Raw genomic sequence first — 15953 nt, forward strand, 5'->3', positions numbered from 1 at the left:
CTATGCTAAAAATATTCAGTTGCATTTAAGATTTTTTTAAACAAATCGGTGTAATTTTCCATTATGTGACATATCCTGGCTAAATCTGGGAATTTTACAATAAAAAACCTTTGTCCATTCAGGCTGTTGCAGAGGATGCTTCAGAAGTTGGCTGAATAACCATTTGTTAATTTTTGTAATCTGTTGTTGACCGAGTGAAATTGATATAAAGGCGAGTCATGAGACACTTGCTTTCATAGCTGTAACTACGAGACTCAAACACACTTAAAGATCCAACACATCTTTATTAAACACTTACAGCATTAGATCTGCAGTACATTACATCTCCGAGCTGCTGCATCTACTGCCTGATGTAGGCGAGTTCTTAATATTATAAAGCATGTACTAGGCGGGGCTACTACTAACTAGCACTATGATTGGCTAGCATGCAATGGCCGATCTGCAATAGCCTTTCCATGTTTTTTTTTTAATTGAGCTATGCCAGGTCATTTCAAGCTCATTTTACCCTGATAGAATATTTTCCAACACTTCATCTCTTAGAAACAGAAAAATAGGTACACAAATGTGGATTTGCATGATTGGGATCCTTCACAACTGGTTGGATTTTCCCTGGGCTTTAAGATTAATCGATTTATAACTGAATAATCTTAAAACCCAGGGACAACTGAACTGAGCAAAATATCAGATAGGCAAACTATTTCAAAAGCAGGTTAGCCGAATATTTCACCCACCACTTATTTAATTAATTTAAAAAAACCTCTCTTGCCTCAAGTTTCTGCTCCTTTGTTAATGTCAATGTAACCATTGGAAACCTATCATTATCTAAAGCTTTGTTTGACTAGTTTTGCTTATTCCAGCTTTTGCCTTGTCCTCGCTTCCTTTTCAACCAAAATTAACCTATTGCTTTTACACTGCACTAGTTGCAAGGATAAATCAGAGACTCTAATCAGCAATTAAATCACCAATAGTTTTTAGTAACCAGATGCGTTGCTTGCCATTCAGATTCTCACTATAGATCTACCTTTAAGGTCAAGGTGACAATTATTGGAAATTATCTTGCTGTACTTTTGTATTCTTGGGTAGTCATGTCATCATGACTATTTGAGACTTTCACAGCTCAGCATGGACACCAGTGGTTGAAGAGATTCCTTTCAGTTCTTCACCAATTTTCTCCTCTGCTATTTCTGACTGTTTAATCTTCATCGATTAATTCAGATTTCTGTAGCATTTAGTTTTATACTTTGGACATTGCCATCTTAAATAAAAATGAGGTATCTCAAGTCTTCATTTTCAATCTGTAGTAGAGAAGGCAAACTTTGTCATATGCTCTTATTTGCATGGAAGAATCAGTGATGGAACTCAGCACAGTTAATGTTTCAATCGTGTTCATTGTGTTTTGTAAAATTTGTGTTAATTTCCAGCCAATCTGCCATTAGATTTCATAATTGATTTCCTTTCATCTGCCACTTCTATAGACATTCTTTATAAACTGCAAACCCTCATACTCTCCGAGGGAATTTAACTCCTTTATTCTCACTGGAGTTTACATTCCCAACTTATTCCCCCCAACAGGCAGAAACTAAAACTACTCTCAAGCTCTGTGCCGAACAACTGGCACCGGTCCACACAGACATTTTCAACCAGTCCTTGCAAACCTGTACTGTCCCTGCCTGCTTCAAAGTCTCCACTATTGTCCCTGTACCCAAAAAGGCAAGGATTACTGGTCTTAAAGACTACAGGCCTGTCGCTCTGACCTCTGTAGTCATGAAGACCTTTGAAAGGCTTGAGCTAGCTAAGTTGAAAAGTATCACAAACCCCCTGATGGACCCTCTGCAGTTTGCATATCGGACCAATAGGTCTGGATGACGCAGTCAACCTGGGCCTGCACTTCATCCTACAGCACCTAGAATGCCAGGGGACCTATGCAAGGATTTTGTTTGATTTTAGCTCTGCATTCAACACCATTGTGCCAGAGCGACTACACTCCAAACTCGCCCAGTTGACTGTGCCTGAACCCCTCTGTCAGTGGATCACCAGCTTCCAGACAGACAGGAAGCACATTTCGGATCCACAGATTCTCAGCATAGGAACACTGCAAAGCTGCGTACTCTTCCCTCTCCACTCTCTCTACACCAATGACTGCACCTCTACTGACACCTCAGTCAAGCTTCTCAAGTTTGCGGATGACACAACCCTGATTGGACTGATCCAGGAGGGGGAGAAATTAGCCTCCAGACAGGAAGTGACACAGCTGGTGTTTTATGTTTTATTATTAACTAGACTAAGTGGGACCCGTTGGGTCCCAGCATCACACAGGAGGGCTGGTCATCCAACGCAATATTCCACCTCTCCTCCAATTCTAATATTGGTGGCCAGTTGGGAGGGGGTGGGGGGGGCTTTCTGGAGTGCTAGTATGGGTGTTGTGGGCTGAAGGGACTGCTTTCCAGAGGGTTAGTATGCAAATTGTGCGCCAAATGGATTCTTGGGCTGGCGTCTCAGTCAATCAAGCATGTTGTGCTGGCAACTCACTCACTCACGGCTGGTGGGCTGGTAGTTGACTCACGGCTAATCCTTGAAATTCTATTTCAAGCAGGGTATAAGGCCACCAAATTCAAGTGCAGTTTCTTACCACTTTCTGGAGCGCTAGTATGAACCATTTTAGAACCAATAGACATTTTTTTTGCAAGTTGTAGAACCAATAGACATTTTTTGCAAGCTTTAAAACCAATAGAGACATTTTCTTGCAAGCTTTAGAACCAATAGAGACATTTTTTTGCAAGCTTTAGAACCAATAGAGACATTTTTTTTGCAAGCTTTAGAACCAATAGACATTTTTTTGCAAGCTTTAGAACCAATAGACATTTTTTTGTAAGCTTTAGAACCAATAGACATTTTTTTGCAAGCTTTAGAACCAATAGACATTTTTTTGCAAGCTTTAGAACCAATAGACATTTTTTGCAAGCTTTAGAACCAATAGACATTTTTTGCAAGCTTTAGAACCAATAGACACTTTTTGCAAGCTTTAGAACTAATAGACATTTTTTGAAAGCTTTAGAACGAATAGACATTGTTTTGCAAGCTTTAGAACCAATAGACACTTTTTTTGCAAGCTTTAGAACCAATAGACACTTTTTGCAAGCTTTAGAACCAATAGACATTTTTTTTGCAAGCTTTAGAACCAATAGACACATTCTGCAAGCATTTTAGAACCACTAAGGGCACTTACATTTGAGTAGACATGTGTTCAGTGTTATTCACAGCTCAGAGAAACGTGACCCTCTGCTTTCCTCCATCTTGAAGAGACTGTGTGGCACACCACTTCCTGGTTTTATAGTCCCTCCCCCTGCCGCCAGCGGGGGCAGGAGAGAGAATGGGGAATTTTGTAAAAACATTAATATCTCTGTCATTTTTAATCAACGGGAAAAATCCTCGGCACACATGTGGCGGAGGGGGGCTCTGAGCAAGGTGGCCAAAAATGACGTCCGTAGGTGGCGGCGTTCTCTCGGAAATCGCAGCACAGAAGGCCAAAACCGGTCAAGAACAGACTTAGTAATATAGATGTTTAATGTTTTATGTGTTATTCCCAACTGTCACTATGTCATGTTGTCACTTGCGTGTGGAGCACAAAGGTAAATTCCTTGTATGTGAATACTTGGCCAGTAAACTTATTCATCATTTATTCATTTGAAAGCAATAAAGTTTAATCTTGCTGACATTTGCTCGCCTTGAGCAGGATTTCATTGCAGAGGTTTGATCATTTTGGATGTTAAAAATGTGGACTCAATTAACTTAATTTTAGGACTGGCTGCAGCTGGCTAGGCTTGTGTTCATTGTCTGTTGTGAGTGGCCTTAGAGTGGGTTTGCTTGGTGATTTTAGAGCAGTTACGAATTGTGAATAAAATGGAATAGCATCTAGGCTGTACTAGGACAGCCAATTTTCTTTCCTAAGGACCATTATTGCACCATTTTGGTTTTTGCCCTCTTGTGATGGCATCCTGATCTGTGATTCCCGCTGTCTTAATTGTGAATTAAAAATTGTGATTTGAGGTACATTTTCTGGTTTTACTTTTGGAATTTGTATTACCCTTTGAGTAGCATATCCATTATATCCCAGTATGGATGCATGTGTTTGAAATGATTTGGTACTCATTTTCCTGACTAATTTTGTAGGCTTTATGTGCCATATTGATTGCGGCCCCTTTATTTTCTGTGCTATTAAGCCCTTCATCCTCAGTTCTCATTACATGGAGATTTCCATGAAGTCTATTTATTATATTTTGATGGGCTGCGTTCTCATGCTTTAGGATTTATTTTTCAAAGGTATTCTTGAATTTAAATGCAAGAAGATTATTCTTTATGGCACTGTGTACCTGTGGGTGCATATCATGAATATATGAAATTTAACTAACATTCCCATTATTCTAGCTATAGCACAAGCTGCTCACATAACGGGTATAATTTAATTTAAGTTTTATTCAGTGAGGTGCATTGCTGTACGGAGAGAAAATGTTCCACTATTGCCCAGTTTGTCCAAAATGTGACTGGATCATCAGCACAATAGCATGCAAGACTTTCACTTTTATCAAAATAGCCATGTATTTTTAAAATGCGAAAGCAAAATTGACCTGGTTATTGACATGGGTACTAAATCTAGACATGGCAAAGTTTCTCAACCTAGATGACCTTGCAAAGTCCTTCATAGTATCTGGACATTGGTAACTTTAAAAGCAGTTCTACAGAATAGTTGGTGAATGGCCTGATGTCCTATTTTCACTTCCTTAATGACCCAGAGCATGACTAAGAACGAGCATTCAACTGATTTCAGCCAGAAATGTTGAGTGGGATGACCCATCTTCCTCTTCAAATCCCCACCATCACAAAAGCGAGTATTTTAGTTCAATGCTTCAATTAATGGTACTTTATTGTCACATGTACCTAGGTACAGAGAAATTATTTTGCATCCAGTTCAATAAAAATAATAAAAAATAATTTCACTGTGCATTATTCCACGTGTTGGAAAGAAATAGCTGAGAGAATTGTGTAGAACATGACCGGGCAGCACATTTGACATTCCAGAATTAACAGTACCTTAAGCCAAGTGGTTCTAGCACTGTTATTAGATTGCCAACCAGCAGATGTGGTACATCTGTCTACAAAAGGCATGTCACATCCAGTCCACATAATTACCGTCTCTTTGTTAATGATTAGGTGTTGAAAAGTGTCATCAAGCGGCACTTAATCACCAATACTCATTGTATTTTTCCAGGGTAACTTGAATCTTGATCTCATTAAACTCATGGACCAAACATGGGTCATAAACCTGATCTTCAGAAGTGCGTGATAGTAACATTTGACTGAATAAGACATCAACAAACATTGCTAAAACAGAAAAAGTAGTTGGAGTCATTCCTTGCACAAAACAGGGATGTTTCTGTTTGTTAGAGATGCTCAATTAGTTTCCCTCTGACATATGATCAGAAGTGAGGTATGTTTGTCAACATAGCTCCTCTGCAAAACCCATCTGTGCTTGCATACAGCTAGGCCTGGGGTAGATACAGGACCAAATGAAATGGATCTCCTGAATGAGAGTTCATTGTCAGCAATGTATTTGTCTCTTATGGGTTTTGAGGAGTAGAAGCTTCCAGTGTATGTGTGGGGAAATATGTCTGACAACCATGTGATGAGCTAATTGAGGATCTGGGATGGTAGAGATTACTTTCACTGCTAAAGTATTTTGTGAACTAAGGTTTTGTTTTCAAGGTTACAACTTTGACAGCATCATTAGATGCAAGTGTAATTTTATTGTTTATTTTCCTACTTTGGTTGGAGCTATATGGGCATGTCTTAATAAAACCAATTCCAAGCAAATGTATTTAGATTAAAAATTTCCAATATTGTGCGTGCATCACTAATTGATGAGCAGTTATTTATTAATGAGGAATGAATAAAAGTTCCACTCGGTCATTTGATCAAGAAGAACACCAAATTAAATGTTGATAGTATTTAGTAAAATTTTAGTGAAGTTTCAACAATACTTTATTTGTATTGCTTTTCATTTAATTTTACTATGAATGCATTTGGCAACAAAACTTTTATATTCTTGTTGCATTTGTAATTTGACAGGTAATTGAATGTACTGAAGGTTATATTGGTTGGTGAAAGCTGCAGCTGCCATGGAGGCCTATGAATAAGAACAGGGATGCAGTGCGACAACCAGGGAGTGCATGGGGAATATTGACACAGTACATAAAAAGCCTCCAATGCTTGCCAGTGTGAGCAGTGGAAAAGAAACAACTACCATGGTAACACTAATCACAGAAAAGTTGCAGAACCAAAGCCTGCAGGATATGACGTGCCAAGCCTACGGCATTAATCTGGTAAGAGATTCACAAAGTTCCTCGGATAACTCTAGCTGTGATTCGTGCAATTTAACATATCCTTTGTGCTAATTCTGGTTGCTCTCTTCTTTCATGAGGGAAAGCTTGCTAAGTGACTGAATTATCAACTGTGTTGTATTAGTGCTTCCATTGCTGAATTTAACATCTCCCTTGAATAAGAGTCCAGATGGTCTGCTTGCTTTTTTATCATATTTCCATTTTGGAAGGGCAGACTATTGCTCTGGAATGATCCATCTAGTTGGGGATCAGAACTTTTGTCATTTGAGGTTTAGATTTTCATGTGGAGATATTTTATGAATGGTAACTTTACATTTTACACAGGTTGACAATGAAGCCTTAAGAGCTTAATGAATATGAAATGTTCATTGAAAAATGTAATAGATGCACAATCTTGATTTGGATAAGTTGGGGGGGGGGGGGAAAGGCTATTTTCTTACCCTTTTTGACAAAGAATTAAGGACAGCTTTTACGTATGGGGCAGGAATATTGGTGTGGGATTAGAATATGAGAACTTTTTGAATAACAGGTTGCAGGAATGAAGCAGGAAAAGGGTGGTTCCACTTGGGCTCCTGTGACATGACTTTGAGTAAATCACCGGGTGGCGTTGTCAACGATGGCAGTCTCACATACAGTCTGTCTTTTTGCCTTTTTTTGGTATTTTTAGTGTGTTTTATAATTAAAATGTATGTGTTTCTGTTCTCTGGTTTGTTTTATGTGGGGAGGGTGGCTGGGGTCATGGGAATTTTTTTTCAATCTCTTGCCTTGCCGGAGATGCAATATTTTTCCGGATCGTATTTCTGGTCGTTCTGTGGCCTAACATCATGGAGCTGACGGCCTTGCTCAAGACTGATTTTGAGCCCCACCATGAGGCCGTGGACTTGCCATTGGAGCCTGCAGTCGCTTGCCTGGGATTGACGCTCCAACCGCTGCCTGCGTATTTCAACATCGAGGAGCTTGCAGTCTCGGGTAGAAACTGATGTCGGGAAGCTCCAGGCCACAGGAGATTCGACGAGCCCCGACTTGGGTGTCCAATCGCCCAGCGCGGGGAACTGAGATCCCCCTGATGCGGGAGCTTGATCGCCCCAATGCGAAGGGCTCGACCGCCGGTTGCGGGATTCAAGATTCCCCGACAACGGAAGGTTCGAGTACCCCGACCGCGGGAGAACAAAGAAGGGAAGAAGATTAAACTTTATTTGCCTTCCATCCAGTGAGGGATGTGGGGGAGATGCTGTGGTGGATGTTCACGTAAAAAATATATATTTGGGTGTCTTGTTGCTCTTTATTGGTATGACTGTATGGCAATCTGAATTTCACTGTATCTTAATTGCTACATGTGACAATAAATTGAACCTTAAATCAAGCAGCCATTTTGATCTGCTCTGCTCCGCTATTCAATAACACCATGGTTGATCTTGTTCACATGTTTCCTATCTGATCCTCGCATCCCTTGATTGACTCTGTACCCACGATCATCAGTTTTAGTAGCTAAGCACATAAAGCCTTCTGGGGTAAAGCATCCAAAGATTTCACCGTTTCGCATAAATAAATTTCTCCTTGTCGCAATCTTTAACGCCCAACTTCTTCTCCCAAATCTTTCGTCTCGAGTCTTAGATTCACAACCAGTGGTAAAATAACCTTATTACTTGTGTTTTGACAAACAATATTTTGGAATGTTGGATCTTTCCAAATCCCATCATTTGCCTCCTGCGTCGATTTTGCATGTTCCCTCTATGATCCAGGTAATATGCGTGGCTTTGTAAGTTAATTGGCCATTGTAGATGTTGGATGGTGGCATGTGGGGGAGTTGACAGGAATGAAAGGAAGATGTGGTTAATTAAGTGGGTACCAGTGGTCAGTGTGCACTTGGGAGGGCTGAAGGGCCTGTCTCCATGCTGTCCAATCTGTCCAAAAGTCCAATCTGACTCTTTAAAATCCTGACTTTTAAATAATTGGCTTTGTATTGCCATTTAGTGTTTTGTAGCTTTCAAAGATTCTTAATTTGTTGTTAGGTCCTGTGCTTTATAAGCTTTTACCTATTTGCAAACATAATTTCATTCCACAGGAAGGAGGCAGTCTGTGCACTGCTTCTGTCAGTACCATTAAGTAAGAATCTGATCTATTTTTTCTCCGACCTGACAGAAATGCATACCTTTTGCTTAAACCGACTAAACTTGCCAGTCACAGAATTTGAGGCAAGACGTGAACCTGTAGCCATGCTGTGCCAGTTGATGCTTGTAAATGTTGTTTTTATGGGAGCTTGTAACTTTTAATCAGAAAAGTTTATCAGAGTGCTATCGTGAAGACTGGGAGTGGTAGGTTATTGACATTCTTATTTGCTGGATATACTGATAACTTTTAAAGAAGGTCAAAAATGTACCTTTGTTTTACTGCCTTTAAAAGGGTAGTATCCATGCCGAGATAATCATTTAATTAAAAAAAGGGAAGGTCTATTGATTGTCGAGTTAACATTTGACATCTTCACATGGGTAGTGCACAGGTAATCCACAAAAGGTTAAATAGTCACAGATATTTGATTACATTTCTTTAACTAAATTATTGACTTGAATTTAATGGTTTGCAGTGAATGAGTGGCATTTGTTGCTCATTGGGTTTACAGCTGCCCACAGACTTCTGGCAGGTTTTGAGTTAATAACTAAACAATAATGCAATTTAAGGAAATTCTATGTGAACCAAGCAAGGTGCATCTCTTTAACCATTCAAATTTACGAATCCTCTGACATTAGGATCCAAACCAGAAGTGAGGCAAAATAAATAATTGAAAGTAAAGTCACAGAAACCAAGAAAAAATAGTTTGAAAGAGATGTGTAAGATAAAAGTAATTAATTCTAGATTTAAAGATCCAGCAGTAATTAAATATACAAAAGAATAAACTACACACTGGAAAAGCTATTTTTCATTGCTAGGTCCATTTTGGTTGTAAACATGACTTGCCATCTGAATATTTTTAATTTGTGAATGGACTAGGCCTGACCATTTTTCTTTACCATTTAAGGATATCTAATGAGTAATGCACTTCATGTACTTTAATTAAAAAAGCCTAATTCTTAATTTGTGTTTAACTGTGCATGTGCTGAACACTTTATTCCACAATAACAGGATGTAGCTGATGATGTTCGTACCACAAAATCATGTTAAATTGGTAAACACAAAAAAGCTTGAGGAATGTGAAAGCATGTTTGTCACTTTGTTGCATTATATTAAGTTGAACAGGTACTTTGGATCTGTCTTCATTAGGGAAGTCACAAACAATCTCCCAGATGTACTAGTGGCTAGAGGACCTAGGGTGACGGAGGAACTGAAGGAAATTCACATTAGGCAGAAAATGGTGTTGGTAGACTAATGGGACTGAAGGCTGATAACTCCCCAGGGCCTGATGGTCTGCATCCCAGGGTACTGAAGGAAGTGGCTCTAGAAATGGTGGACGAATTGGTGTTCATTTTCCAATATTCTATAGATTCAGGATCAGTTACCATGGATTGGAGGATAGCTAATGTTATCCCACTTAATAAGAAATGCTGGAGAGAAAATACAGGGGATTATAGACCAGTTAGTGGCATCGGTGGTGGGAAAGATGCTGGAGTCAATTATAAAAGATGAAATAGTGGCACATTTGGATAGCAGTAACAGGATCGGTCCGATTCAGCATGGATTTATGAAGGGGAAATCATGCTTGGCTAATCTTCTGGAATTTTTTGAGGATGTAACTAGGAAAATGTACAAGGGAGAGCCAGTGGATGTAGTGTACCTGGACTTTCAGAAAGCCTTTGATAAGGTCCCACAGGACATTAGTGGGCAAAATTAGAGCATGTGGTATTGGGGGTAGGGTACTGACATGGATAGAAAATTGGTTGGCAGACACGAAACAGAGTGGGGATTAACGGGTCCCTTTCAGAATGGCAGGCAGTGACTTATGGGGTACTGCAAGGCTCGGTGCTGGGACAGCAGCTATTTACAATATACATTAATGATTTAATAATAATAATAATAATGGATGGGATTTATATAGCGCCTTTCTAATACTCAAGGCGCTTTACATCGCATTATTCATTCACTCCTCAGTCACACTCGGTGGTGGTAAGCTACTTCTGTAGCCACAGCTGCCCTGGGGCAGACTGATGGAAGCGTGGCTGCCATTCTGCGCCTACGGCCCCTCCGATCACCACCAATCACTCACACACATTCACACACATTCACACACAGGCAAAGGTGGGTGAAGTGTCTTGCCCAAGGACACAACTATGCACTCCAAGCGGGATTCGAACCGGCCACCTTCCGGTCGCCAGCCGAACACTTAGCCCATTGTGCCATCTGTCGTCCCAATTAGATGAAGGATTAAAAGTAACATTAGCAAATTTGCAGATGACAGAGCTGGGTGGCAGTGTGAACTGAGGAGGAAGCTATGAGGATGCAGGGTGACTTATTAGACAGGTTGGGTGAGTGTGCAGATGCATGGCAGATGCAGTTTAATGTGGATAAATGTGAGGAAGGCAGATTAACTGAATGGTGTCGGGTTGGGAAAAGGGGAAGTACAATGAGATCTAGGGGTCCTTGTTCATCAGTCACTGAAAGTAAGCACGCAGGTACAGCAGGCAGTGAAGACAGCTAATGGCATGTTGGCCTTCATAACAAGAGGAGTGGAGTATAGGAGCAAAAAGGTCCTTCTGCAGTTGTACAGGGCCCTAGTGAGACCACACCTGGAGTATTGTGTGCAGTTTTGGTCTCCAAATTTGAGGAAGGACATTCTTGCTATTGAGGGAGTGCAGCATGGTTAATTCCCGGGATGGCAGGACTGTCATATGCTGAGAGAATGGAGCGACTGGGCTAGTATACACTGGAAATTAGAAGGATGAGAGGGAATCTTATTGAAACATTTAAGATTATTAAGTGATTGGACACGCTAGAGGCAGGAAACGTGTTCCCAATGTTGGGGGAGTCCAGAACAAGGGGCCACAGTTTAAGTATAAGGGGTTGGCCATTTAGAACAGAAATGAGGAAAAACTTTTTCACCCAGAGAGTTGTGAATCTGGAATTCTCTGCCGCACAAGGCAGTGGAGGCCAATTCTCTGGATACTTTCAAGAGAGAGTTAGATAAAGCTCTTAAAGATAGCGGAGTCAAGGGGTATGGGGAGAAGGCAGGAATTGGTTTTATATTTAAGTTATATCTTTAGTACCACAATACTTTTGAATTGCATTGGCTTTTATGCAAGCAAACATTGCAAATGTTTAGCCTGTACTATTTTCTCTGTGACCCCCCCCCCTCCCCCCCCCCCCCAAATAGTGTCTATAACTATCTACACAAGGGCACTCTGTGGCGCAACGGTAGAGTTGCTGCCTTACAGTGCTAGAGACCCGGATTCGATCATGGCTACGAGTACTTGTCTGTATGGAGTTTGTATGTTCTCCCTATGTCCTGCGTCTGGGAGCTTCGGTTTGTTCCTACACTCCAAAGCCGTACAGGTTTGTAGGCTAATTGGCTTGGTATAATTGTAAATTGTCCCTAGTGTGTGTGTAGGTTGGTGTGCAGCGATTGCTAATCGGCACGGATGTGGTGGGCCAACGTGCACATTTTCTGAATGCTCCAATGCTGCTATCTCCAAAATAAACATATTTACGGTGTTGGGGATAAAAATTCCATTCTCAGTCCTTAAGCTAACGTGATGGTATTTGTGGGCTATTTTATTTTACTAGCTAATTGCATTGTGCTCTGTGGAAAAGATGTGCTTTTATTATGAACCAAACTATCAAGTGAAACATACAAGGTTTGTCTGTGGGCTCTCTGTTTATCAGTTTTGAGTGTATATGTGCAGAATTGCCTCCTCAGCTTGATCTGCAGTGGCTTTTGAACCTATAGCCTTTTGATTTAACATGTTCCATTGAATGTAAGTGTGTATAGCTTTTTTTTTGGTGGTACATGTAGATTGAACAAGGACTAATTCCTGTCATTAATCTCAAGGGAAGCTGCTTTGACCATGCCTAATCTGGAGGAATGACTGCATAATGAGTATAGGATTGTAAATGTCAAATGATCAGATGAATATATCGTTATAATTTTGATCTTTGGAGTAAAGGCGTTGCAGGGCAGAATATTGTATTGTTCACACACCAATGAATATTGGTGGAATATGGCATTTGCCTATGGGATTGGGTCTTGTTGATATTGAAAAAGAGTACATCATACTGTACAGAAGAACATTGCAACATTATCATGTTGTCTGTTGTAATTTGGAATCCCAATGTCTAATTATCACACAGCAAGACCCCATGAGTGCCCCCCTCCCCACCCTTCTCATCCAACCAACCTTCTCCCGTCTCCCCCACTGAAAGAAGTTGTCCTCGTCACCCAGTTTCTTTCCCCTCCACCATCCCGCTGATACTACATTTCACTTCTCACCTTCCTTTCTTATTAGATTCTACAATTTATACCCTTTTGCCTTCTCCACCTATCACCTCCAGTCTTAATTGGTATATCCACACTTCTCTCCCCCGCCTGACTTCTCTCCCACCTGTATTATCCCCTCCCAATCTGGATCCACCTATCACTTGCCAACTCTTGACCCACCCTTTCTTTCCCCCCCCCCCCCTAGCCACTTTCTACAAGTTATCTCTCCTCTAATAGATCAGTCTGAAAGGTCCTGATCTGAAACGTCATCTATTTCCCTCCACAGATGCTGACTGACCAGCTGAGCTCATCCCACCCTTTGTTTCTTTTGCCCACAAGGTATTGACCAGATAATCTGTATGATCACTTCAATGTACTGTCCAAAATGTCAAAGATGTTATGAATATCACTTGGTTTTGCTTCAAATTGCAAATCATACTGACTTGTCAACATAATCATGGTTGCATCACCTCTTTGTCACACCTTCATGGGGATACTGTCCACACTTAGAGTAGTTGAAGATATTGGTGTAACGTAATCACATTGGTGATTAAAAAAAAAAAGTACTTTTTTTTGTCTGTTAATCGGTAGTTTGCTGATCCTCTGCCCTTGCTAAGATCTATCCTCAATCTTGTGCCCTTATCTTGGGCAGTAATCTTTATATTCCACTTGTCAATTGACCTTTTGAATTGCATATTTCCACTATTGATTCCCTTCTATTTGCCCCGGCCATTCCACTTTCTGAATTTGTCAAACTTGATTTCCTTTCCATACAATCATTTAGAGATGGTATGCATTTATAATTTTCTGAATGCTCCACTGCTGCTATATATTAATAATGGATTCCAGTAATTAAATATGTCTGGTTCACTAGCCTAGATTATCTCCCTCCCTCCTTATCAAATAAGGCTTTTATTTTTGTAGTTCCACTGGGATATTTTCAAAATGTTGGGAATTTTGAAAGGTCATGACCAATATCGAGTAAGTCTGCAGTTACTTTGAAACTTTTCAATGGAGCTAATCAGATTCATCCTTTGTCAAATTAATTTTTCTCTTGAGTAAATTGTTTTAAGCTCCAGTTGCTCTTTATACCCTGATTTTCTGCAATTGATGGGAAAATGCTTTTAGATCAATACAAATTGTTTCTTCATAGTTTCTGCTAATTCTCTACACCCCATTATTAATTTTAAAGTTTCATCCCTTGTACGATTAATGTTTGGCTTCCCACTTCCTTGCTAGTCATTAAATGTCTTCCTCCTTTATCTCCTAGCAGTTTTCTCTCATCTATTACTCCCTATGTGGCAACCTTTGCAGCTGCAGAACTTTTCCCACTCTCCTGCCTGCTACTCGCCTTTTCTTCATGTGGTAGTTATGGATGCTTTATCCTTCAGGGGGAGATCTTATTCGTAGGATATATTGTTGATAAGAACAATGAAATATATCAAATGCAGGCACTGATTAACTCCTGTCTCACTTTTTAATCTATTTTCCTTGTCCAATTTATCCAATTCTGACTGATTTTTTTAAATTCCCCATATTTAAGTATAAGACTAATATCAGCCTCAAGCTGAATGTGAAATTCATGTTATGATCAGTCTTCCCCATTGGATCCTTTACCACAAGATCATTAAACCTATCTTTTTTACGAGCCAACAGATAAGTAAATAAGTTAATCAGTTCTCGGAACAGAATTGGGTCATTCGGCCCGTCAAGTCTACTGATTTGTCTATTGACAATTAGAAAACGATCCATCCAGAGTTGTAGTAATTTAGAATATCCTTCCGCAGATAGAAGATGATGATCAAATGTTGATGATAGAAACGATATACAATAGACAATAGCAGCAGGAGTAGGCCATTCGGCCCTTGGAGCCAGCACCGACATTCAATGTGATCATGGCTGATCATCCACAATTAGAACCCCGTTCCTGCCTTCTCCCCATATCCCTTGACTCCCCCCTATCTTTAAGAACTCTGCCTAGCTCTCTTGAAAGCATCCAGAGAGCCGGCCTCCACCGCCCTCTGTGGCAGAGAATTCCACAGACTCACACCTCGGTGTGAAAAAGTTTTTCCTCATCTCCGTTCTAAATAGCTGACCCCTTGTTCTTAAACTGTGGCCCCTTGTTCTAATAGGCAAAGATATCAGAGGATGTGGGGAGGGAACAAGTTGCTTTGTGAAGTTATATCACAGGTCAACCACAATTAAAAAAGCTGAATGCCTATTCTCTCTAGGCACAGTAATAAAAACATTTTTTTGCCATTTACAAGCTAAATGAGAATAGGCATTCAGTCTGAAGAAGGGTTTCGGCCCGAAACGTCGCCTATTTCCTTCGCTCCATAGATGCTGCTGCACCCGCTGAGTTTCTCCAGCATTTTTGTGTACCTTCAGCTTTTTTAATTGTGTTTTTAAATTGGAATGAGAAAGGACAAGGCAAATGAGTGTACATTCTTGCAGTCATGATTAGAGAATACTGGCAATATATTGGCATCTGTGAATTATGTCTTTTATGAAGCAAGAAGCTGAATTTAAGAAATCTAGAGTACTTTTCAGATGGGGGTAGGTGCTGAGCACTTTCTGAAGTGTTAATTCAGTTGACTGCATCATTTCTATGTGGTAATTTACTGCAAATGCAGACTGAAATGTAGTGCATGTGAACAGGGTGGAAATTAGAAGTTTGGCTTTTAGGGTTTTGACACTTTGAGGTTGCCACACAACCATCGCCTTGACTGAAGTAGACAGATAATGTGTTGTTGGGTTGTGGAAATTGAGGGTGTTCAGAAGATTGAGCACTTGTGAAAAGTTTGCTTGCTTTTCTTTAAAAGCAGATAGCGATATTAATGCGACCATAGAGATTCAGTTGACTTTTCAAAATATTTTCTTCCTCAATATTGGAATTCTCCCAAAGCATTTTTGACAGTGGTCCATTGATTTGTTGATGTGAAAGCCATCTTGGCTGGTGTCGTTAAATTTCTAAGATGTTGAATTTGGCCAGAGGGCGCGTTCATTTGCTGGCACCGTTTTTATTTAATGGTGAGTTTGAGGAGCTGAATCTATTGAATCACCTTTCACCCTTTTTGATTAAAGAGGAAAACTATTCCATGAACAAGGTGACAACTTCCAAATATTGCTGTATAAACCAGTTTTCCTTGTCTACC

General features: G+C 40.2%; 1 protein-coding gene across 4 annotated transcripts in view; it reads left to right on the forward strand.

The window, feature by feature from the left end:
• The window catches only part of fam53a (family with sequence similarity 53 member A), a 112306-nt gene that overhangs the window by 22010 nt on the left and 74343 nt on the right, over positions 1 to 15953 (forward strand). For 3 of the 4 annotated variants that reach the window (XM_033034670.1, XM_033034677.1, XM_033034686.1), the window contains exon 2: positions 6124 to 6377. The exons of the other annotated variant lie outside the window; for it this stretch is intronic. In XM_033034670.1, the coding sequence (XP_032890561.1) occupies positions 6225 to 6377 (153 nt within the window). In that variant the 5' untranslated portion in view covers positions 6124 to 6224. The remainder of the gene's footprint in view (positions 1 to 6123; positions 6378 to 15953) is intronic. 4 annotated transcript variants of the gene reach the window in all.

This window comes from Amblyraja radiata, chromosome 1 (genome assembly GCF_010909765.2).
Source record: "Amblyraja radiata isolate CabotCenter1 chromosome 1, sAmbRad1.1.pri, whole genome shotgun sequence".
NCBI lineage: Eukaryota > Metazoa > Chordata > Chondrichthyes > Rajiformes > Rajidae > Amblyraja > Amblyraja radiata.